Here is a 26,568-nt window from a genome sequence, read left to right as displayed (position 1 = left end):
TGGATACGGGTCCAGGTTGCCGTGCGGACTGAGGCTGGGAAAAGGAGTCTTTTTTATGATGGTCTTGGAACGACCTTCAATCACGCCTCAAACTGAGGGCACTTGTCTCAATAGCATGTTTTAAATTGAAGTTGTCTGAGGTCCTTACCACCAGCTGCTCTTGCACTAATAAGTAGTACCTTTCTTACTGTCCTAATGAGCTCAATGCATTGACTGCTTTTCGCCTTTTGTTTTCTTAGTTGTGTTCTCTGTATTTTATGTGTCTGTGCTTTGTGTAATACTGAGTAACGTTGCTGCCATCTTGTTACTCTACCTATTTTTCTATACAGTGAAGATGTGTTCACCTGCTTTTGACACATGTTCTGATAGAATAACTGTATGCTGTTGAAAAAACCCAATAAACAAAGTAAAAAGATTCCACCTTTCTTTGACTACAAAAGCGTTATTTAAAATATGAATTCCGCAGGTCCTCTTCTTTCGGTTTCCTTATATATTTAAGTATAGTGTTTTAAAAATGTTAGATACATATAGTTGTGTCATTAATCTGCGGTGGACTCACTTGGTCAGCTGCTTGTCGGCGTCGGCACAGAGCTCCAGGAGCCCCATGAGCACCGCCGACACGTCCATATAAGGCTCCCACACGGTGAAGCCTCGGCCAATCAGATCGATGGCGGTGCGGCGGATGGTGCTGTGGGGGGGCAGCTTGGGGCTGGGCGGCTGCAGCAGCAGGAAGGTCAGCGCCTTACCTGCAAACGGGAAGGTGAGAAGCATGTCGAGAAGCAATCGAAGCAACACTCAAAACACTGAAGTTGCATCAGACAGAAAATCATTTTAACATATTGTAATACGACCATATTAGCCCTGGTGTAAATACAGCTACAGCAATTGAACAACTAATCAATGAGCTGATCAATAGAACTGTTTTTCATACTCGATTAATGTTAGATGATAATATTGAATGAAAAAATGGCTGATTTCGCCTCTCAAATATGGATATTTCCTGTTTTCTCTGTCACTTTTAATCCTGTTAAAGCAAATATCTCTGGGTTTTGAAAAAAAATAAGTAAGATGTCCGCTTGGACTTTGAGCAAGAAAGTCAGACATTTTGCCAGTTTGATGACACACACACACACACACACACACACACACACACACACACACACACACACACACACACACACACACACACACACACACACACACACACACACACACACACACACACACACACACACACACACACACACACACACACACACACACACACACACACACACACACACACACACACACACACACACACACACACACACACACACACACACACACACACACACACACACACACACACACACACACACACACACACACACACACACACAGAGCAGGATGGAGGTCACTTCATAGCTGACCTGACATTTGAGCCAGTCTCTGTGGGGACAGGCTGACCATTAAGGCTCCATCCCTCAATAACTCGCACCACCCCTCCCCCCCAAACCTCACCCACTGACGCTTGAGGTCCAGAGCTTTTAGCAGATTCTTTACAAAGTGCTTCCAAGAGATAAAGTCAGAGGAAATTCAAGACGGAAAGATAAATAATAAACATCTGGTGTCATATGGTACGCGAGAACCAGGCATGAACTCGTCATGTATGCATTTATTCAAAGCTAGTGGCGTACGAGAAGTATATCAGTGTATAATAAATCAAGTCATATTTTGAACTGCAATTAAAAAATGTGTATCTGTTAGGCGTTGTATTATATCAGAACCAGATTGAACATTGGGAAGGCTCTTTTATTGTTGTTGTCCTGTTGGAGGAGCCTGTGACCTAAGATTAGTCATAACTACTGTAGCTATGCACGAAGGACAATAAAAGCCTTGCATCTTGAAATCTGTATCCTTCTGCTGTCTGAGGCCACTCGGAGATCAATAAAGTTTATTGTATTTTCACTTTAAATGTAAATGGTACACTGTCATTATATAAAGAAACATATTGCATAAAACAGATCATTTACTATAGGTATTTATAATGATGTGGTGGCTCTTAAGGTCCTCCAGACGCACGCATCATCTGGATCGCCTGGCATTTAATCATCAATCCCCCCTTAAATGGCAAACCCCCTTCCTTATTGGTTTACATCTACACACACGCACAGCTTATGGATGGGGCTATGAAACGTATAGCTACAGGCTAACCGTGTTAGCATTGCTGGGTACGACGGTTATAATACATTCCGGAAGCTTTAACTGTGTTAGCATCGTTATGCTACGTCGTTACGGGCGACTAAGACTGTAAGAGATGGACCTCCAAGCTAATAATGTTAGCAGTTATGTTGAGGCTTTTTGCGAAGAGACAAAGAGTCAAACATGCCGGTGTGTTGTTATTCTGCAGTCCTGTGGTGTGGAATAATCAGGAAAATAAATACGAACGCCCCGTTAAATCAAAATAACAACTCGGAGCGAAGTAGAAACACGAATTTCCGACTTCCTATGACGCAGCACCATGGCGGATGAAATGAAATACTGGGTTGATTGCAATACATTTTCTATTAATTCAAATAATGCGTGGCATTTTTTTCTCACTTGTGATGAATGTTTATTGTATAAGGTTGTAACTTGTTGTTGTTGTCCACAGACAGTGAGCTAAATTAATTATTTATTAGCATTCACTCTGATAAGCAATATTTTTAAGGAATGTGGTGCAGGGACAAATCTGGGACAAAACCACTTATATAAAGCTTCAAAGAAGTGCAGCATACTTGGATAGCATGTAAACAAAAAAACTATAAACAGCTATAAATGTTTTGTTAAATAATCTAGCATTAAAATATAACATCCGCTTTATAGAGTCTATGTTGTTTACGCATTATAACCTAAAAATCATGATTTAACTCGAGAAATACTTCCATGTATAGGAGATGGATCCATCGGAGCATTAGCACCGTTAGCTTGTTGTGACTGAAGCACTGATACGGTGGTGAACTTTGACCGTAAGATGGTGATTAGCAAAGACCATTAAGAGCTCAAATCAATCATGTTTTTGTAACACACATCAATATACATACAAGAAAAGACTATACATATCACCAGTGAGGAACTTTGACCTCCAGTTAGTAGGGGTGTAACGGTTCACAAACATTTCGGTTCGGTACGTACCTCGGTTTTTTGGTCACGGTTCGGTTCGGTACAAGCAGAATTTTTTTTCACAAAACATATATATATATATATTTTTATTATTATTAAACTGTGAATAATGTATTCACTCAAATAAATACAAAATATAATAAAATAAACATTAAGGTGCAGCATTTCGATGAACTGAAATAATCTGTATTTGAACTTTACTGTACTAGTACCCACAAAACATAAACTATTAGTTTAGGGTTTTTAATTATTATTAAACTATGAATATTCACTCAAATAAATACAAAATATAATAAAATAAACATTAAGGTGCAGCTTTTCGATGAACTGAAATTATCTGTATTTGAACTGTACTAGTACCTAAGCAGCCAGTTTGACATTATGACTTGCTTGTCATTGTATTTTCATGTTGTTTAAAGAAAAATGTACTTGTCCACATTGCTTGCCAAAAGGGCAGATCTGTTGGCACTAGCGATGCCTCCTGCTGTGGAGAACACCCTCTCGCTAGGGACAGAGGTAGCAGATACAGCCAGGTAGCGCTTTGCTAACATGGCAACATAAGGATATTTGCCGTTTGTAATAGCTTTGGCTCGGTCTGATGTTTTTGCGAGTGGTGGAGGCTCAAATGCTAGCGGGAGTTGGGTTTGCACTTCAGTCTTTTGGTACCGGTGATATTCACGTTCGGGTGATGCCTTTTCAAATGAGTGTGCAAGCTTGATGTATTGCCAGCCGCGTAACCAATGTTAGTTGAACAATGCCGACAAACAGCTTTGGTTTGGTCCACCTGTCTTTGTCCGTCATCCTTGTACGTAACTGCGAAACCAAAATGTTCCCAAACCGGAGACTTCAATGATGCTGGAGGATTTTCGAGCTCAACTTTATCTGCGTTCGCCATTAATTTTCGACAGTTCCTCAAATTACTGACCAAATTTGAACGCATCCCTGTGACCAGCTCTCATAGCATGCCCTCTCATCCAATGAAATGACTTGCTCGCTCTATGACGCGATGAGCCCAATGTGAGGAAATTACTCTGAATGCTGCGACGCAGCACCTGAGATTACTTCCAAGAAGTTGTTCACGTTCTCAATTTTTTACGTTTAACGTTATATTCGTTCGGTACACTTCGGTACACACGTGTACCGAACCGAAGGGCCCGTACGTGTACCGTTACACCCCTACCAGTTAGTGATTATTAGAACTCACTTTCTTAGACCGCATGCCTGTGCTTTTTCCACCTTAATTCTCTTAACAGTCTTTCTTAAAAATATACAACTTTTCTGTAGAAACTGTCGAAATGTAATGAAGACAAGATGTATTTTTCGTATACTGTATAGGGAAAGTTTCCATTCAATCAAGCATTAATTGAATTTCAAGGATCCAAGTGTATTAGAATGCATTAAATAGTTATAACACGATTATTAAGTGTTAGAAATATTATTAAATATTATTTCTAACACTTAATAATCGTTTAGTTACCATAAGTGATCTTATGACCTTCCTAGAGTATAGGAAGATATAATACAGTACAATGTGTGGCCCGGGGGCCAAATCCGGCCCGTGGTGGATTTAATTTCGGCCCGCAGGATAATTTCTAATTACTAGTTAGATCTGGCCCTCCGGTATATTGCACGCACACCTTCACTCCATCCTGAGGGTCTCCTCCGCTCAGAGCCTGAGCCCAAACATCGATGAACTTGCTCCCAAGATGAGATGCCAAGTATCTGAACCAGCATCCGAGCAGCAACCTGAGCTCAATGGATGTTTCCTTCTGCACTTTGTCTCACGGCAACAGGACATGTTTGGTTTTTCCTTTGAGGGAAATAGTTTTGTTGAAGCTGCTGTTGGCCTGTGGAGAAATGTACTCATAAGAAAAGCTGCAGATAGAGCCATGAGAAATGAATGCAACTGATTATTTAATGTTTAATGTTGTTTTTATAGGCAATAATTTAAGCTTTGTTAGTTCCAGGTTTAATATATGCAATAAGTTAATTTCAATACGTTATGCAATAAACATTGAACCAGTCCGGCCCTCGACTCGTACCCATTTATTTTTTTGGCCCACTGTGTGTTTGAGTTTGACCCCCCTGCTCTAAGGGGTCATTATTTGCTTTAAGTAAAATGAAAAACATCTAATTAAGTCCATGCATAAATTGTTCTTTTGCATTTTAAAATGTTTGACTCACTATATGCATATAATGAATGATGCTAATTAGTATTATACAATGCTATAAGCAGCATATAATAACACATTACAAGCACGCTTATAATTCATTTAGACAATGGCATCATTTTACCTTCGATAGAAAAATCAACCAAACATTAGTTTAAATAAACTGATAATCAATAAATGAACTTGATAGGTGACTGTGTGGGATGTTAGGATGGGTTGGTGGGAGGTATCATTTGGGGGGGTCATGGGGCCAAAGGTCAGCAGTCAAATTCAAACCCCGGACAAACCCCCAACACATAGCAGGTCTCAGGGGTTATGATGTCAAAGGTCAATGGTGTTCGCAGTGACAGGGCAGGTGTGTGTGTGTGTGTGTGTGTGTGTGTGTGTGTGTGTGTGTGTGTGTGTGTGTGTGTGTGTGTGTGTGTGTGTGTGTGTGTGTGTGTGTGTCGTTGAACCTCGAAGCCATTATACATATTATTTGTCATGTACTAATTAAGATGGCCGTTGACAATCACTGCTGTAATTGGCTAGATTGACCATAGATTTACATTTCAACACCTCCTATCTGGTCTGTGAGCAGGAAGTGAGAAAGGTCCCAACTCGGGTCCATTTCTCACGGCGGACATCTTTGTTTAAAGGAAAGCCCCGACCCAAATGAACCAATAACTATTGACAAAGGATCCGCTGGCCATAATGAGCTGTTAGTTAGAGCAGTAAACATGTCACATTAACACGGAGAGGGTGATTAGAGCAGGTGGAAGGAGGGAGGGAGGAAGGAAGGAAGTGGAAAGGAATAAAGGAGGGAGGGAAGCAGAGAGTGTGAAATAGAGACAGATTGACGATGTCTAAAGTTTACCAGGCCGAGGAGACCACTAACGGGCTTTCTACTTTCTTTCCTCCATCTGCCCTACACCCCTCCTTTCTCTCTCTCTTCCTCCGAGCTTAAATGAGAGGTGAAGGTAAATCAATGTTGGGGACTCGGTAAGTGGATGAGAGCCGGACTGGACTTGCTGCATGGAGAGAAAAATAAATCCTTTTTAAAATGGCCAAAACCAATTTTAAAAGAGGAAGAACAAGAGCCAGTGAGAGCGAGAAAGAAAAGGAGAAAGCTTTGTCTATTGCGAAGATAAAAAAAGATACAATTATTAGAGATGTCCCGATCCGATCACGTGATCGGAGCCGATCACGTGATTTTCAAAAAATCGGGGATCGGGATTTTTTTTTTTTTTAATTTATTTAATGTTACAAAACAAAAATGACCATGTTCACGTCTTAAAGTCATCCTGAGGACTTAGTTTTGGTTTAAAATTACACAACATCATGTATGTGTTGCTTTCTTTGGGCTTGTTTTCAGACCTGGTTGCTTATTTCTCTGAAATCTGGCAGCAGAGTGGGCGCAGTGTCTAATAGTAGCAGTACGCTAACGAGAGGCTACGTTCAGCTGGTGACTCGGGAGTCGGGACAGAGAAAATGTCAGGAGTTTGGAAGTATTATAAAATTGAAAGCGAAGGCAGTGTAACAGCCAGATGCAATGTTTGCAAGGCAGAGGTTCCGCGTGGTGGAAAGAACAGAGCTACGTTCAACACGACCAATCTAATACGCTACCTGAGAAACAAACACCAACAACAACACGACGAGTACACAGCGGCCACTCAGGTAACGGCACTGAAACAACCGACACTTTCAGAGACTTCTAAAAGGAAAGAGAAACTGCCCCAGAACAGAGAAAAGGCCAACACAATAACAGCCAAGATAGCTGAATTCATCGCGTTGGATGACCAGCCGTTATCTGTTACCTTTTTTTTCTCTTAATGCATTGCATAAAGATCGGATCGGGAAAAATCGGTATCGGCAGATTGTCAAAATCAAATGATCGGAATCGGATCGGGAGCAAAAAAAGGTGATCGGGACATCCCTAACAATTATAATTATTAAAGTAGTATTTGGTCAACAACCAGTGCATGAAGAACACCTGAGGTTGGCTACTGTACCGTTCCTGGCTAACTAGCATGCTAGCTGTGAGATTGCTAGCTGCAAAAGTGCACCAATAAGCACTTCATATATTCTCTTCATCACCTAGTCCCTATTTTTGGAGGACAAGCAAATTACGTTGTCTCCAGTAAGCACACATGGTGTTGGAAACAAGCACTTACTACATTAATTAGCCATTGTTAAGTCTTACTGTAAGCTTTCAGAAGTTTTTAGTAAATAAAAACGTATCCTGTGAATCAAAATGAATACTTAGCTACGACAAATATAACTTTGTACAATTATTTCCTGTTCCTAAATAAGTGTGCAATTCTGCTAAATATTTGAATACCAGGATATAGCTAACTACTTCGCCGCACACTTTGCTAGCAAAATAAAGTTGTTGGTCACTAATGTGGAAAAAAGAACACACACTGAAATATAAAAGATAATTGCTAACTTAATTGAGTGTTCTTGATGACACTTGGTTCACTGTGATGTAAAGAAAATGCATTCATCCGTTTCCCTTCACGACTGTTGGGCGAATATTAGAAATAGAGCGCATTAAGATGATCTGTTCGTGGTTTTAAATCTACACAAAGTAGTGCGCAATGAGATGAAGTTATTAAAAGCACAAGTCAAACTTTTCACAATAAAACTCCATTTCCAATCTGCTCACATGAATGTTTTAAAATGCCAGCGTCGCGGTGTGTGCGGCTCAGAGGGGACTCGATGCGTTCTGACATTTACTGTGAGCAAAATTGTCCAGAGATGATACACAGAGGTACAGTTAGTGTCCTTTATCCTGTCCAGTCACATCCTCACTTCCTTCTGTCATCATCTGTCCTTCCTTCCTTCCTAGCTTCCTTAGGCTCAGTCTCCCCCCTCCCTCCATTTCCCTCCACGCCATATGAAAACATCAATCTATACTCTGCTGTATAGACTACTGTACCCGCCCTCTCTTTGGGTGGACAGCTCTCATTCATCACACACACAGGGCCGCGCGCCAACAACAGCGATCCATCTTTCAATTTCATAACAGAGAAGGGAGAAGGGGGGAGGGGGGAGGGGGGAGGGGGGAGGGTGGAAAATGAACGAGAATTGGAAAAAGACGGAAAATGAACGGAACAAGTCAGGAATGAAAGCAGCAGTGGAGAAAGAAATCTCATGCTGTTCACAATATCTTTAGGGGTATTAATTAGGGTTAATATAGGGTTCGGCCATTCACTGGGGTCAGATCAAGAAGCAGGTTGCTATATGGAGTCAGGGTGAGTATCTTTCTCAATTAGTTAGTAGATACTGTCCTCCATTTATTTGCTAAAATGCCTTAAAATGATATTTTTGTGGCAAGGAAAGTGGCTGTATCAATTAATCAGTTTATTATGAAAACGCAGCATAACGTCACAGCCTGGAAATCTTATAGAAAGGGGGGGGGGGGGGTATTCCCGTTTCCATTCACCCGGGACATACAGTCAGAATTACATTTCTCGAGCCAGGCTGTGCAATTGTACCAAAAGTTTTTCAAATAAACATGATCCATCATTTTAAACACTTGTCTCAACTGAAAGTTATCACAAGACGTGATGCACATGGATCGGCATGGAGATCTGCATCCAGGTCAAACTCCCCGGCTGACCTCTCTCTTCACTGCAGCAAAGTTTTCCTGCTCAGTCGCTTGTGAAGAGCAGCAGCATCACTTTCTGGAAGTATTATGTCTTCTTTCTGAATTCATCGGGTCCCTTCTAACATGTCGCATAACTCTTTGTCTCGTGATCCCTGTGCCGTGTGCAGAGCGTCATAATGACCATTACAGGCACTTCTTACTTAATGTCTGTGTTAAGTTCAGTCAGACTAAAAGACAAGTGCAGGAACGAAATGAAATAAGCCTCGTTTCCAATTGAAATCCTGACAACTTTTCCTTTTTCTCAGTTGTATCCTAGGTAACAACAACGTTTAAATAGGGAATAAACACTTGATCGACTTGATACATATTTTTGCTCCAATCTGAATGAATTTGTAGTTTAACTATTTTACAATTTTTAGAAACAAGTCATTCAAAATGTATATTCTGTTCACCATATCAGCCTGATCACAATACAATCCAGAAGCTTCCTCGATAGCAGCCTCTTCATAAATAGCAAAAGGCATCCAATAAATACATAACTATGTGCTTGCATGAGGCCCATTATTTCTTGGTGAGAAACGACAATTAATTTAGAATTGTATACTGTATTTTATCGGCGCAAAAATCTAGTGTTACCTATCATGCAAAATTCACTTTTGATGTCTTTCATACATAAATATGTGTCCCGGTGCGTCGGGGGAACCCACGCAGCGTCAGAACATAAACCCCTTTCTCTTTTCCTCCGTACCCATATCTTTAAAAAAACGGGGATACAACGAGCGGACACATATTTGCTGCCGATATTACGTAATTTCGGATGGTGGACCCACAGAAAATTGCTATCAAAAACAATGTCTGACGTGTTTTGGACGTAATCTCGTCTTTGTTGACATTAGCAAGCCTCGCTAACACTCAGAGCTAACCTGTACTGGAGAGCACATGTGTTTAAAAATCAGGAAATAAAAAAAAGGAACTCACCTTGTGATAAACCCGCAAGAGAAAAAGCATTTGAGCTCCATACTGTTTCAGAAATAATCCTTGAAGTGGTTTAAACAGGATGGCGTTTTATCACAGCAGAATTTAACTTTATCTCCGGTAGGATTCTGATCAGGCATTAGCTCCGCCTCCTCTTTTTTTCTTCTAAAGCTATAGGACACAAAATCCGCGTTTCTCTAACAGGGCTGGAATAGAGGGGTATGAGGGATGTCTAAAATGCATGATCCGTCTGTATTTTGAGAAAAACACATCATAGACATGTTTTTATATATTTGTATATATCTGAGACCCATAATATATGCCTTAAAATAGCATGATAGGAGACCTTCAATGTCAAACGTCAACAAATATTATCATATGGGATCAAAATGTCCAAATGATACCCAGCCAAAGGGGTCGGAGGAAGGTTTTAAAAAGGGTGGAGCTCTACTCAAAGGGATCAATTCAATATTGAGTTGTTTTCATCTGATGGTACAGGATTGGGGTTTTCTTGTGGTGAGTGTGTGTGTGTGTGTGTGTGTGTGTGTGTTTGGTGAGTCCACACAGGTGAGATGACCGCTGTGTAAAGGGCCAACATCACGCTCCACAGTCTATCAGGGGGAGTCCAGACTCTGTCGCTGGGCGGAGGACCCCAGAGGCAGCCAATCAGAGCGCAGGAGCAATGGAATGGAAGAGCAGCTCTACTTAGTGCAGGTTTGATGCCGACCAAGGTTCAGCGCTGCAGGCACAGCAGGGCAGGGGCCGGACGTGTGTGTGTGTGTGTGTGTGTGTGTGTGTGTGTGTGTGTGTGTGTGTGTGTGTGTGTGTGTGTGTGTGTGTGTGTGTGTGTGTGTGTGTGTGGTGTGTGTGTGTGTGTGTGTGTGTGTGTGTGTGTGTGTGTGTGTGTGTGTGTGTGTGTGTGTGTGTGTGTGTGTGTGTGTGTGTGTGTGTGTGTGTGTGTGGAAGTCAGTACCAAGCTCCTTAAGGTGTCAAGCTTGGTGGGTGAAAATCAATCCCATCTCTCTCCTCACCTCTAATCCGACACTGAAGTTTCTTCTTTGTCAGTTGTTTAGTTTGGAGCCAAACAGGAACCACTGAACATTAAAGCGTCGGTCTGGATGTGAGGCAGGGGTCAGGGGATCTCAAAATATTCATTTAAGGGTCATTCAGAGGATTCATTTGCTGGGATGTCTGTACCAAATATCAGGTATTTTACTTAATGCCATAAAGCAACAAAAATCAACGAAGATTCTATAAAACCTAGTTTGCTTTTGTTCTGGTATTCCTTTTTCTGATTATTCTGACGCCATATGAATGCGTTACAAATGCACAATTCTGCTAACAGACAAATAAAACAAGGCGAAACCATTACCATGGCGATGGTTAGGGTTAGAAAGAAACACATCGAGTGGTAAAACAAGAACAGCGTTTAACAAAAGCCTTAAAAGACGTAGCTGTCCCGCTGTTCATGCAGCCAGATCTGACTCAGCATTTAGATGCCGTTAAACCCCAACATGTTCTGCTGTTCTAAATTGCAGACAAGCTAGTCAGATACACACACATTGACCCATATCACCAGTAACAATCGAAGGACTCGCGTAAAAGAATAGTATTGAACTATTATGGAAGACTTCCCTAAATGCCTACTGTTGGGAAAATACTGAATGTCCTCTCCTAATATCAGAGTCCACGTGATAACAAAGGTATCAACTGTAGCTGTGAACATGACCGTGATGACCTAGAAGAGCATCAGGACTGTTTGAGGCATATGATAGCTATGTGATTAACATGATGACTCAGCCTCTATGGAGAGAGACATCAAGCATGCTCATTTCTGATGTGGAGCTAATCTGAAGTAAACATTGAATGCTGCTTTCTATTCCTCCATCTTGTGACTGTGTGACTCCCTCTCTTGGATATCAGAATGTGAAGGCCGCCGTTTGACATTTTGCGAAAAAAGACAGAATTTTGACATTTTGAGAAAATAATATAGAATTGAGTAAAAATCAGGATTTTTAGATTTTGAGAAAAAATACAGAATTTTGAGAAAAAAAGTCGTAATTTAGGGATTTTTAGATTTTTAGAAAAAAAGTCAGAATTTTGAGAGAAAGTCAGAATTTTGAGATTTTGAGAGAAAGTCAGAATATTGAGAGAAAGTCAGAATTTTGAGAGAAAGTCCGAATTTTGAGATTTTGAGAGAAAGTCAGAATATTGAGAAAAAGTCAGAATTTTGAGAAAAAGTCAGAATATTGAGAGAAAGTCAGAATTTTGAGAAAAAGTCAGAATTTTGAGAGAAAGTCAGAATTTTGAGATTTTGAGAGAAAGTCAGAATATTGAGAGAAAGTCAGAATTTTGAGAAAAAGTGAGAATTTTGAGAGAAAATCTGAATTTGAGAAAAGTCAGTATTTTGAGAGAAAGTCAGAATTTTGAGAGAAAGTCAGAATTTTGAGAGAAAGTCAGAATTTTGAGAAAAAAGTCAGAATTTTGAGAGAAAGTCAGAATTTGGGATTTTGAGAGAAAGTCAGAATTTTGAGAGAAAGTCAGGATTTTGAGAGAAAGTCAGGATTTTGAGAGAAAGTCAGGATTTTGAGAAAAAGTCAGGATTTTGAGAAAAAGTCAGAATTTTGAGAGAAAATCTGAATTTTGAGAGAAAAGTCAGTATTTTGTTCATGACAGGATGTATGATTATCTACAAGAACCGGCATTCCTCCACCTTGTGACTGTGTAACTCCCTCTCTTGCATATCAGCATGTGAAGGACACTGTTCAGGAACTAGTTGATGCTCTGTATGTGAGGACTACTTCCATTCTGGAGAGGATCAGAAACACGTGGATCCTGAGATTGAAGCTCAAGCCGGTGACGAGTGATATTTTTCTAACACCTACCTATCCAGAATGTAAATATGGTACATACATGTGTGTCTGGCCAGAGAGTAGTTGGAGGACCCTCCGCTGGTCAGCCCGAAGCCCTCAGGCGCCTGCCCGCCCGTCCGAGCCCGCGCTGCCCCCTTGGGAGGTTCAATCTCAGCGCCAAACTCGGCCCCGATGACCCCCAGCAGCACGATGGCGGTCGCTTGCTTACGCCGCTCCTCGTATGAGTTGGAGATCTTCTTGGCGTTCGGTGGAAGGTTGGAGAGACAGCCTGGAGGAGAGACAGAGAGAGAAATGAACAACGTGTCTTTTGCCTATTGATGTAGCAGCTGGTCTCAAGATGGGAAGGTCCACACCAAGTTCGTTTTTTGTAAGCTTACAAACGTTATTTACTGATGAGAGACTTTAAAAGCGCACAAAAAAAGTAAGTGGACCCTTAATTAAATATTCTGTCACCTTAGTGTTACAAATGAATACAGAACCGTCAACATTTGTGCATTTTGGTCATTTGTTTAAAATGATATACAAGTTAATTTTAGTTTAGCACATGATGGTAGATCCCAAGGCAAATCATTCGTTTTAAGGCCCCTGCTGATTTACACCATCACATGTGTATATTTTATTGAATGTACTTTAAATACAGTGGACCATAATACAGTGTAGTTATTAGAGTACCAGCAGGTGTATGAACAGGGATTCTTCAATGTTATCTCCCTAAAATCCTTAGTGACTTTAGAAACGTCCTTAAAACTGTAATGAATTTGTGCTGAATAAAAAAAAAACACTCACAATTCCCCTTGCATTTAAAGTGAAACAATTAAACAAAAACATTTGTATATGTTAATTGTCAACCGTGGTAATTGAGGGCCAGCGTAATCCAATTAAAAAAAATCCCGACAGCGGCTTGTAATTGAAATGCAAATCTGACAAGTTAGTAACATTGCATTTTAATTCTATACTGAATATCTGTTTTTTCCCGTCTTCTGACACTTTGAGGAATGATTTAGCTAAACAGACAGAGTGTGGGGGAGCCCCGTTTTCATTTCTTACTTTTCACGGTGAAAGGTGGTAAAAAAGAAAAAAAACAGCAGGCCTTTGAGTCCACACTGAGCCGATAACAACTGAACAGGCACACTTCTATTGTCCCGGGTTTAACCATCACACACACGCGCGCTGGCACACACACAGGCACACGTCTTATTGTGCCGCTGAAAGACTTTAGTCACAGTGAAAACACACACACACACACACACACACACACACACACACACACACACACACACACACACACACGCTGACATGCAGGCGGTCATGTTCACAGCCTCTGGAAAGCTTTTGGACATGTGCAACTGGAAACCCTTTGTGAGTGTGTGTGAGTGTGTGTGGGTGTGTGTGAGTGTGTGTGTGGGTGTGGGCGTTACCATCCATTGTGCACACCAAGAAGACCCCAAAATAACCTCTTTTGTGTGTGTGCGTGTGCCGGGGTCTGCACAGTGGGGCACTGCTGCAGTGTGTGTGTCTGTATGAGTATCACAGTGGGAGAGGAGAGCTCCTTACACCCCTCGGATCAAAGGCACAATAAGGACTACATCAAATCTGTGTGTGTCTGTAACGCACACACACACAGTCCCACTGCTCCGCCCTCCATTTCTTATTTTCTCGCTCTCTATGAGCGCGGACGGCATTGTTATGGATTTGAATTGCAGGGGAGCAAGCACTCACTCGACACACACACACACACACACACACACACACACACGACTACTTAAAACTACTGCCTCGAAAGGATAAAAGCAGGCTGTGGTCTGTGCTGATGTTTCATGACTCAGCTGGTGAGATGTTCCTGAAAACATTCGATACTCAAATATGTTTCCAAACGCAGATTTACAGAATGAGAAGAACATGAGGAAAAAATATTTGGGATGTGACCAAAAGTTCAAAAAGAAAAGTCAGAATTCTGAGAAAAAGTCAGGATAAAAATATGTTTTTTTCAGTTTTCAATCTCATAAAAAAAGCACTTTGGTAAAATATTTTTTTTTAACATGTGGCCCCAATCCTCTTCCGTACATTTTAGTATAAAAATAGTGAAATTACACTTTAACTTCATGCATCTTGGCCGGATTAAATGAATATCTGATCTCAAACCAGCAACATATACATTCATTTAAGACGGGTGAAGAAAAACCCTGTCGCTGCTACTGCATTACATAGTATGTTGAGTTCTTGTGTATTGTATGTTCTGCTATTTTTTTAAATGCTAATATTCATCTGTTTTTGTACCATGAATGTGTACTTATCAAATTGAAATTAAAAGTGTTTTATTTGTGTCTATTCATTCTGCCCCCCTTTGCTGTAACACTGTACATTTCCCCTCTGTGGGACAAATAATTTCTGATTCTGGTCAAATGAAAAATGCATTCTAGACAGAAAAGGAGTAAATATACGAGGCAAATGTAAGTAAAATTCAGATTTATAAAAAGTGGTCAAAGGCATACTGCAGTTTCCCTTCATAAATCACAATTAACTTTAAATGTGGTGTACCTTAGCGAGCTTAAAAAGTTGCAATACATGCCTTATTATTATTATTATTATTATCATTCCTTTATAGCAGTGTTTCTCAAACTTTTTCATACCAAGGACCACTTAACCAATAAAAAAATACTCGCGGACCACCTAACTGCAAATATCCAAAAACACATCGTTTTTTACAAATTGCCTGAAAATGGTACAAACAAGTGGCCACATGTGTGATGAAGGTGTTGTGCTGGGCTATATCATGCAATCGAAAGTGAAACTTAAGCTCGCTCCATTGCGGAGACATTCCTGGGAGAAACTTAAATTTATTTATTTATTTCAAATGTGAAATTTTACCAATATACTCACGGACCACCAGTGGTCCGCGGACCACACTTTGAGAAGCACTGCTTTATACTGACTACATGCCTACTATCATAGCGTTACATCAAGGTTCTTGTTGGGAGGTGGAACTAAAATAATATAGTTGGGTCAACCCAGTGTGGAAAATACAAAGAGAGGCAGCATGGACTCTCACCATGCTGCTGCCTCAGAAAGTCTGATTGTCTCAAGAATAAAAAATAATTGGTATGACATAAAAGTAGAGGCCGAAAAGTGTGTGTGTGAGGAATGACACCTCGGGGAGAGCCACTAAAGAGAGGGGGTCTCTCTCCCAGGCCGGACACGTACAATGTGTACAAATAAATAACATTGATTTTGACAGACATCAAATGTTGCACCTGGAGTGGGACAGTTCCACTACTGAAAGATCTGGACGAGGGATCAGGGAAAGCTAGTTAACATGTCTTGCTTTAAGTCGACATTTACAGTTTATCCATGTCTGAAAATATGGATATCCGTTAGCTTGCTAGCTTCTACTGCTACATATTAATTGGTGTAGCAAGGCTTAAGTTATTCCTACGCTGGCAGTTACCAAATAGCTTCAGGTGCATGTACTTTAGGTGCGACCTTAATTGGCAATGTAACCCTGGACAACCAAGATGGATTATAATCAGATGTGTACCGTCTGGTCCTTGGAGAAGTACACGTGGCTAAGCAAGTGTTAATAAAAGTGTATTCATATTGCATCTGGATCAACAAGACACCTCAAATAAAAAGTGTAAATGGTAACTTCCTCAAAACAGGTTGCATCACACAAATTATCTACAGCTGTCTACCATGTGATTGACTATCTTTATGATCTCCCCTTATTCAAACTGCTCTGCCATCCTTATGAAGACACTGGGATTTTTGACCACTGTATGTTGGTCCATTTTTTCAGACCCTATAGGAGCCCCCTCCCCCCGATATTTCCATATTATATCCTAGTGCTTTTTATAATGAGATTGCTCAGGGCCAGCTGTCATTTGGAAAAAGGCCCAGCGGCCAGCTCTGATAAATGGATTACAGATGGCATCCATCCCAGGGCCAGACTGGGCCAGTAGATAACAGAATTAGAGATAGACTCCCAACCAGAATCACTGAAAAGTTGGGCTTTACGCAGAGAAAGAGAAAGTAAAAACAGGGGACGAGACAGATCCAGACAGGTGGGAGGGGTATCTGCACGGTACAAAGAAATATTAATCATATATAAGCCTAAATCTTTTTTACAAGACATCGCTAGTAAGAACAACTAAGTGTGTACCCTTTGTAGTCCCTTCTAAACTTTAGGAATAATAATTGTCTTTCTTTAGACGATCCGATTCTTATGAACGGCGCTTTGGGAACCGAGTCGCACTTGGTGAGAGCCGTTCTTTTTATCGTTGCCTGCCATAAATCCACTCGCCTCTACGGGAACTTGCTTTCCTGAATGCAAATGTGCCGTATAGATGATGGCATAACACATGCTGTGTGACGAGTAGTTTGGCTGGCTGAGAGATGTCGCAAGTTAAAAAAAATTCTGCGAGTAAAAGTAGATTTCTGGCAATACAGTCAATTATTATCATGGTGATTATTTTGCAGATAACCCGATTAACCCCGCCCCCTTGAAAAAAACGGCTCTTTTGAACGGAGCCATAAGATCCGGCTCCCTTCAGAGAGCCGTAATTCCCATCAGTGATGCACTGGTGCGTTCACTACCCAGTCAATACATAGACATGGGACTGTTCCGCCACACCTTCTGTCACCTGATTGGACGAGCCCTCTGCCTGTGGTTTCATTGGCGCTTGCCTCTGATACTCAAAATGAATAAACCGAAAACTGCTCGACACCACTGAAGCTGTATTTAGACACAAAAAGGGTTAATATAATTTATAATAAAGTGTTAAAAGCAAACCTCATAACACAACCTAATATTACGAAATCCAATGCTAAATTAATTTGAACTTTGAAGTTCCTATGACCTCATTGTGTCCTCTCTTCTTGAATTAAGTTAAGGAAAATTATTGAACCCGAAGATTTGTGTTATTGTTAGAATGGGTCATAAGACAATAATAACCCTTTTTTTTTAATGATAGTCATACAAATACTTGAATTATGAAAGTAGCTGTTGTACTGTAACACAAATAATTAATTGCTGAAGCATGTGGTATATTTTCAAAAGGTTCAAACTGTAAGTGATCAAATATCCAAATGTCCTGAAACTAAAATGACCAATCATTTGACTTGTTGCCCCGGTAAAGCAGCCTTAAAAAATACCTTTCGAAGACTTGCAGATGTTGTGAACTTCCCTAATGTGAGAGATGCGAGTCAGGTAGCATCACTTCCTGTCTCTGTACCTGTGGACAGACTGATTGATTTTTGAAGCCTATCGATCTGCTTTCTACACGAGCGGCAGATCTATTATAATGACATTCTATCTAAATCCTATTTGTTGGCCAACCTGCTGCTAAACATAACCCAATAAACTAAAGAGGGACGGACGAGCTCGCCCCAGCTCGGCTAAATCTTCATAAAGCCACCGACAGATCGGGATAAAAGGGCTTTCTGGCTGAAATGACATTATCCATAAAGCATGGAATCTATTAAAAAGGGCAGGATGGTGTAATGCAACAACCTGCGGACTCATGCAATTACACTTAAAATATGGAGGACAGAAATGTCAGAAAACGAAATACTACCGAGCAGAACAAGAACCATTTCAACTCTTTCACCTTTAAGAAAAAGTTCAATTAAATTATCAAATATATTATCTACAGTATGTCCTCATATTTTGATGTTGACCTTTCATGACGGTCCTCAATTTAAAAATACTGGTTTTGTTTGAAAACACACACACACACACACACACACACACACACACACACACACACACACACACACACACACACACACACACACACACACACACACACACACACACACACACACACACACACACACACACACACACACACACACACACACACACACACACACACACACACACACACACACACACACACACACACACACACACACACACACACACACACACACACACACACACACACACACACACACACACACACACACACACACACACACACAATTAGTGTAGTAACTGACTAGGCATCATCATGCTAAATAAATTAATGAATACATTTAATATGTATTTGATACAGGAATGAAGTTATTATGAAAATTCAGATCTAAAATAATCTCGACAGACATTTACACTGAAATGTAATATTTGTCAATTAACGTAAAATCCATTATAATTGTATTTAATAATACAATAAATGACCACATGACATATGGGCGTTTATAATATTTAGATACATCAATAAATATCCATAAATGATCTGTGTATGAATTTATGTTTCTATTATGAATATGTTTACTAGTAACCCCAACTAAGAAATCAAACCAACAACCTTCTCCCTGCTTGAGCTGCAGCCCCACTTTCTTCCCATGGTGCACCTTGGTACTGCCTCCATTGGTAATCAATGGGAGACTGGTAAAACCTGATCGCCAGGGACTGAAGGAGGGGATCAATAGCAGCAGGAAACTGATGTGAGAACAAAGAAGGGAGGATGAGAAGAAGTGAACAGGAAAATACTGTGAGAGAAAAGATTTAGTCCAAAGATATTCATGCAAAAGAATTCAAAAACAAGCTGACGGACAGAACTCTGAGGGCAAAGCCTCCGCATCAAGACAAAGTTTCATAAAACAAAAGAGAGCTGGTGTTGTGGGGGGGGGGGAGTCAGGGGGTACAGCAAATGTCAGGAGACGGAACATCTGGGGGAAATAATTGAAAAACACAATTAAGTTGATAGAGAAAAAAGATTTGAGTCCTGAATCGGGCGGGTGCCCTTCGAAGCATCCCGAGTCCATCTGAAGGTTAAGTGTATTTAACCGTCTTAAGACACAGACATGGGGGCTATCTGCGCTCGCTGGAAACACAGCGCTTCAATTATATGGTGTGTGTGTGGGGGGGGGGGATAGGGGCACAGGAGATACCACAAACTAACTGAATACAAGTTTATAAGAAGAGACGAAAGAAAACCCAGTTCTTCAAACACACATCCGGAAGATTCTAGAACATCAGAACCTAGAAAGCCCATCCTCCGTCACAGCAACTCTTTGAGCCTTTCTAAGGGAGGCAAACATCGGGGAATTCTGGGGCCGATACCAAGGATTACATTTTTGGGTTTTTGGTATAAAAGTTGTGCGGGGCTGAGTCCAAGAAGACGCATTTTACCACGTTTGGTTCTGTTGGTCTGAAAGTCAATGGTTCCTTGAACGTGTGTTCGGTGAGATGCCTGATATAAGTTCGGTGGTTAGCACAAACTGAGGAGGTTTTCATCTTCGACATACAACATCAAATATGTCAATTAATATCCCACTGGTGAATTTCTGATGCACATGTTTCATAAAAACAGAGGCCGGTTGCTAACAAGTGTCTACATGAGACCAAACATCTGAACATTAGCCGCCTGGAGCTTAGCGGTGGTGGCGTGAAGTCATGTGACCTTCCAATTTATTTTGGTCTTACTACACCTCCACAAGTCTGGTGATGCCAAATAGGTCATGGGCATAAAGTGTGTTGGTGATGGGGGGGGGGGTGTATGTATACCCTAACATACACCATTTCTCTTGTTGTAGTCTTCTGATTGCTTACTTTTTTCTGTTATATCTGGTGTCCTTCCACTAGGACGTTAAAGGTGGGGTAGGTAATTCACTTCAGAAACACTTTGTGTTATATTCCATGGAATGCTCTTAACATCCGATAGCAATAAATAAATGCTTTGACATACAAAAATATCATCTGTGGAAGCCGTGGCGCTGTAAAAAGCACGACCAATCATCTGCTTTGGCACGGCTAAAGTAACTGGATGGCCTACCTGCCTGTCAGCCTTCCATCAGGGCACACACTTATCTCGTGCCCTCATTGGTCATGTGCGCGTTCGTGTGTGTGGAGGGGCTCTGTGAGGAAGGGGCAGATTTTTTTCGACGGCGTACTTTCAAATTCTAGCGCCCTCGAGCTGGTTTCTCCATTCTTACCGACCCCACCTTTAAGGATAATACATTTTAAAAGCATGTGCAAATTAACTGTACATGATGGATGAATGCTAATTAATGAGTAATACGTTAAAAGTTTTGACTTATTCACCATCGTATACTTTTGACTTAGTGACTCGTGAATCTTTTCCTCGCCTGTTCTTATACATTTCAATACATTAGCGATGCACGAGTGATTTTTTTTTTTTTTTTTAAGTGACATCTTTCTCCGCAATCACATCAACTTGTCTCCCCTTCATAACTCAGTCCTACTGCATGAAGGATTGCCAATATTGATCGCCTGAGGTCTGACTGTCTATCCTGCTGTATCAATTATGTGTTTGCTTTGCAGTTTAATTTACGGTCCAACTTACGGTGTTTAATACAACCAATACTCCCGTCCCTCTGCGGCTGTCAGAATCATGCTGTTAAGGAAGGTGTGCAAAATAGCTCTGGATGTTAATGTCCTTAATGCAGAGACAGTGGACGGCTTCCATCACACCACTTCTTCATAAAGGAGGAATTACTTTTATGAGTCAGAGCTATGCGACAGGATTAGATTTACACTTCTCCAAATGAAAAGCTTTACAACTTCAAGTGAGAGGGAAGAGATTATTATCTTCCACCATAGAGACGGGTGCAGACGACAGGAGACACAGGACACTGACATCTTGCAGACTTCATTCATTTTCTACATCTCACAGGTTGGAGTTGAAAGACTGATCATTTTCAATATATTTTAAAGCCGAGTTTATTATATCCACGCTTCAACACCCTTTAATTCAACATCCAATGAAATACTCAGACTAATTAGTCATCTTAAAGGTCCCATGTCGTGCTTTTCTGGTTCTCACCCGTCCCCTTGTGTTATGAAGCTTTTTCTGCATGTGAACGGTCTGCAGCCACAAACCCTCAAAGTGCACCCTGTAGCGAGTACAACTCTAACACAGAGAAGACCTGTCTGCTGCCCCAGAACGCCTCGTTGGACATTTCTCTTTTTCCATTGTTTACTTCGTGGGTATAGTGACGTATTTCGGGTATAGTGACGTAACTTAACGGCTCCGCAGATTGGTCCATTCGGAGCTGTTACGTTTGGACCAATCCGTGGACACGTGGACACGTGGACACACACACACACACACACACACACACACACACACACACACACACACACACACACACACACACAACACACACACCACACACACACACACACACACACACACACACACACACACACACACACACACCACACACACCACACACACACACACACACACACACACACACACACACACACACACACACACACACACACACACACACACACACACACACACACACACACACACACACACACACACACACACACACACACACACACACACACACACACACACACACACACACACACACACACAGCGAGGCTCGTTGCTGCGAGGAGCGGGACAGTGTGAGCCGGCTCACTGGTGTGGGGTCGGCGAGACAGCGAGACACCGCGGAACTCAGCCTGGGCACACACACAAACTCCCAGCCAGGCTGCGGGTGGGTGTGTGTGTGTGTGTGTGTGTGTGTGTGTGTGTGTGTGTGTGTGTTTCGGGCTGGATATGGATATGGATACAGAGATGCTGTTTGAGAAACCAATGTGAGTTTGGAAAATTGCACAATATACATTTATTCTAGTCGACCTCAACAATGGAATTATGATCAGTAGAAAAGGCCGCGACATGGGACCTTTAAACATAAGACAATAAGGATAAGGATAAATGTTTGCGTGGCAGCAGCATAAAACACAACAACTGCACATAAGTAGAAATTAAAGAGTAGAAATGAACAATACTAGAATTGAAACATCTCAAAATAGAATTAAAGCAGCATTAAAAAGTAGAACATATACAGTCGACTGTGAAGAAAAGCAAACTGACAATAAAACACTATTGAAGGGAAACATAATATTCTAGTGTGTGTTCATATCATGACTTCATGTTTTGCTAAATGCTTTTAACCTCCTTTATCAATTTGATTTAAATGGTGTTTTGTTTATAAAGCCTGCCGTTATTACTGTCTCTTCATAACTGAAGGGTTGAAGCCTTTATATTTGACTAACTAAACAAAAACGAGGCAACGTTTTTAATATAGAAAAGCTAGTGTTTATATCTTTACAATAGAGTTGTTGCTCGGGTGGCTTGCTGAGGAATGGAGGAGATAAGAAAACGTGTGATGACGGATTCTCAGTCTGCTGTGTTCGAGTCTGAAGCACCGGATCAATCCAAGAGGTAATCCGACCCGATTAGACAAACAGGAGATCTCTGCGGTGAAAAGCAAATTATCTGAGAACATCTGAACTCAACATTTTCCTCATTTGACCCACTGCTGACGAGAGAGCAGCGGAGTGGGACAGAGAGAATCTGTGAGCAATGGGAAGTAGAGGCAACAAAAAGACGAGACAGAAATATGGATGCAGGTTGGACCCTGCCGTCGCCTGAAGAGAAGCCGCTGCTTCAGGTGCTTCAGGTTTGACTTAGCATGCTGCCAATGTGTGCAGGGAAGTGTCAGTTTGAACGCAGAGCAAAACAGTTAACTTGCATTGGGGCAATATTGCATTCCTGACGTGTGGTTTTGATTTGATTAGCTTTAAGTTAGCTTGTGAAAAGGCTAGGTGGGAAACAATGTGGTCGTAGACACAGGGTGCGTCTCACTTCGGTTATTTTTCATTTCCTCGCTCCTCGGGCTCGGGATCTTGAGTAGCTTCCCAGTGGCCTTATTTCTGCCGGAGGAGCGAGGATCGAGGAACTACCAGACCATCCTCCGGTGAAATCCTCAGACACTCGCCCCGCCCCCTTACTGTGTATCGCTCACTGATTGGACGATGCACTGATCTGGCTGCTGTCAGACGATCAGCTGTGCGGCATTATCACAAACGGACGTCGCTTCTCGTGACGCTCCGGAGGAAAGGACGTCCCATTGCTCTTAAAACTCATTTCCCTGCTTCTCGTGGTTTCCTTGCGTCTCTCCTTCCCTGGTGGGAGGGACTAGTCGCAGGGAAACGACGCAAGTGAGGGACGCAAGGAATCCATTTAACCGAAGTGAGATGCAGCTAAAGTCTTTCACCTCCAACTCAATGCTTGGACCTTGAGAGAACCTCTTTGCCAACATATCAGCTGTTAAGTTTTGGTTGTTCTCCCCAGAGGTTTTAGCTCAAAGAGGACATGGTTCATATTAGCATTTAGTGTCTCTACTGTGACATGTCTCCATGCTTTAAGGACCAGTTTATATGTGACACCGTAGATAAAAATGTCCTTGGCAAGTGTGAGTTACACTACATCAGGGGTATCAAACTCAATTTCATCGCAGGCCACATTAGCATTATGGTTGCACTCAAAGGGCCGGTTGTAACTATATAAATATACATATATAATATACATAAAATAATGTATTATATTACATTATTGCCTCTGAATTGGATTATTATTGGATAGGGTAATAACTTCGTAATTAACTACGTCTGAAAGCAGAAGTCTAGGGCAAATAATTACAAGTCTCTTCAGTGCGCATGTCACAAAATAAGATGCATTGTGGGACATGTAGTTTATGGGCAACGTGCTTCTGTAAATCATCATGTAACCGTATTATAATCTTTGCAAGCCCTTGCGGGCCACATAAAATGAAGTTGCGGGCCGGATTTGGCCCCCGGGCCTCGAGTTTGACACACCTGCACTACATGCTTATCAATAACATATATTACACCATACTACATTGTTACATATTATTATTAAATTAGCATCCTATAGTGTGCTATGCAACATAATGGACCACAGTGCTATACATTAAATATGCCATACCCTAACACACACTGTCCCATACCCTAACACACACTGTCCCATACCCTAACATACACTGTCCCATACCCTAACATACACTGTCCCATACCCTAACATACACTGTCCCATACCCTAACACACACTGTCCCATACCCTAACAGACACTGTCCCATACCCTAACATACACTGTCCCATACCCTAACATACACTGTCCCATACCCTAACACACACTGTCCCATACCCTAACATACACTGTCCCATACCCCAACAGACACTGTCCCATACCCCAACAGACACTGTCCCATACCCTAACAGACACTGTCCCATACCCTAACAGACACTGTCCCATACCCTAACATACACTGTCCCATACCCTAACAGACACTGTCCCATACCCTAACAGACACTGTCCCATACCCTAACAGACACTGTCCCATACCCTAACATACACTGTCCCATACCCTAACATACACTGTCCCATACCCTAACAGACACTGTCCCATACCCTAACAGACACTGTCCCATACCCTAACATACACTGTCCCATACCCTAACAGACACTGTCCCATACCCTAACATACACTGTCCCATACCCCAACAGACACTGTCCCATACCCCAACAGACACTGTCCCATACCCCAACAGACACTGTCCCATACCCCAACATACACTGTCCCATACCCTAACAGACACTGTCCCATACCCTAACATACACTGTCCCATACCCCAACAGACACTGTCCCATACCCTAACATACACTGTCCCATACCCCAACAGACACTGTCCCATACCCTAACATACACTGTCCCATACCCTAACATACACTGTCCCATACCCCAACAGACACTGTCCCATACCCCAACAGACACTGTCCCATACCCTAACAGACACTGTCCCATACCCTAACATACACTGTCCCATACCCCAACATACACTGTCCCATACCCCAACAGACACTGTCCCATACCCTAACAGACACTGTCCCATACCCTAACAGACACTGTCCCATACCCTAACAGACACTGTCCCATACCCTAACATACACTGTCCCATACCCTAACAGACACTGTCCCATACCCTAACATACACTGTCCCATACCCTAACATACACTGTCCCATACCCTAACATACACTGTCCCATACCCTAACAGACACTGTCCCATACCCTAACATACACTGTCCCATACCCTAACATACACTGTCCCATACCCTAAAACAGACTCGACTGTACTACTATTGCTGCTAATGTACGGAGGCAGCAGAAACACATTCCTGCACATTATTTACTTTTGGACGCTAACTTCAATCTTCTGCCTATGATAGAATTATATCCCCACACACCACCTGGGCCCCTCAGCGTGTAAAGCCAAAGAGAAACAATCATCAGAAACAATCAGAGCGCTTGGAGTTGCCGCTGCGACCATTTATCTTTTCATAAGTTCAATCTGTTCCGAGGAGAAATGCGATCTGACCCAAACGACCTCCAGGCCCCACTATTAGATTAGCAGGGCGGCTAGCGTTTCAGCTAACCAAATCACCAGCGCACTAATGACACCGGGAGGTGAGGGTCCGCCTGACCTTCGACCTCCAACCTCTATCTGTGCGGCTGTGGACCACACGCAAGGGTACGACCTTCTTGCCTTCCTCATAACAAACAAATAGAAAGGAATATTATTGCGAGTGTGTATTCATATTTAAGTACATGTTGTCTGGAGGGCTCTGAATCCTGAACAGACAACATATGTGTGTGTGTGTGTGTGTGTGTGTGTGTGTGTGTGTGTGTGTGTGTGTGTGTGTGCGTGCGTGCGTGCGTGCGTGATTGGGCGGTGTCCAGTAGGGACCTTTGACCTCCCTGAGGTTACCCCCTCCATCAGAGGCAGAGATGAGAGACTCTCTGTAGAACCACATTACTATTCAACATGGATATGATCTGTTTTATAATACAACCACTCCATCAGTGACCGATGTTATTATTCGCTAAGAGTGGTCAACAAGACCAAAGGAAAACACAACAATGAAGATATTACACTGAAAAAACTATTCTCTAAGTGTGTGTGTGT

The 26,568-nt window shown here is 41.8% G+C and overlaps 1 protein-coding gene across 1 annotated transcript in view; it reads right to left on the bottom strand.

Annotated features, from left to right (window-relative positions):
• Positions 1-559: 559 nt before the first annotated feature.
• Positions 560-26,568, bottom strand: part of LOC117441063 (WD repeat-containing protein 7-like) — a gene marked incomplete at both ends in the record, with an annotated part of 27,568 nt that continues 1,559 nt past the window's right edge. Inside the window, 2 exons of the mRNA XM_034077259.2 lie at positions 560-746; positions 12,796-13,023. Coding sequence (XP_033933150.2) covers positions 560-746; positions 12,796-13,023 — 415 coding nt within the window. The remainder of the gene's footprint in view (positions 747-12,795; positions 13,024-26,568) is intronic.

This window comes from Pseudochaenichthys georgianus, unplaced genomic scaffold (assembly GCF_902827115.2).
Source record: "Pseudochaenichthys georgianus unplaced genomic scaffold, fPseGeo1.2 scaffold_1451_arrow_ctg1, whole genome shotgun sequence".
In the NCBI taxonomy this organism is placed as follows: domain Eukaryota; kingdom Metazoa; phylum Chordata; class Actinopteri; order Perciformes; family Channichthyidae; genus Pseudochaenichthys; species Pseudochaenichthys georgianus.
Note: the sequence above shows the minus strand (reverse complement) of the source record. Positions and strands in the feature narration are given on the sequence as shown.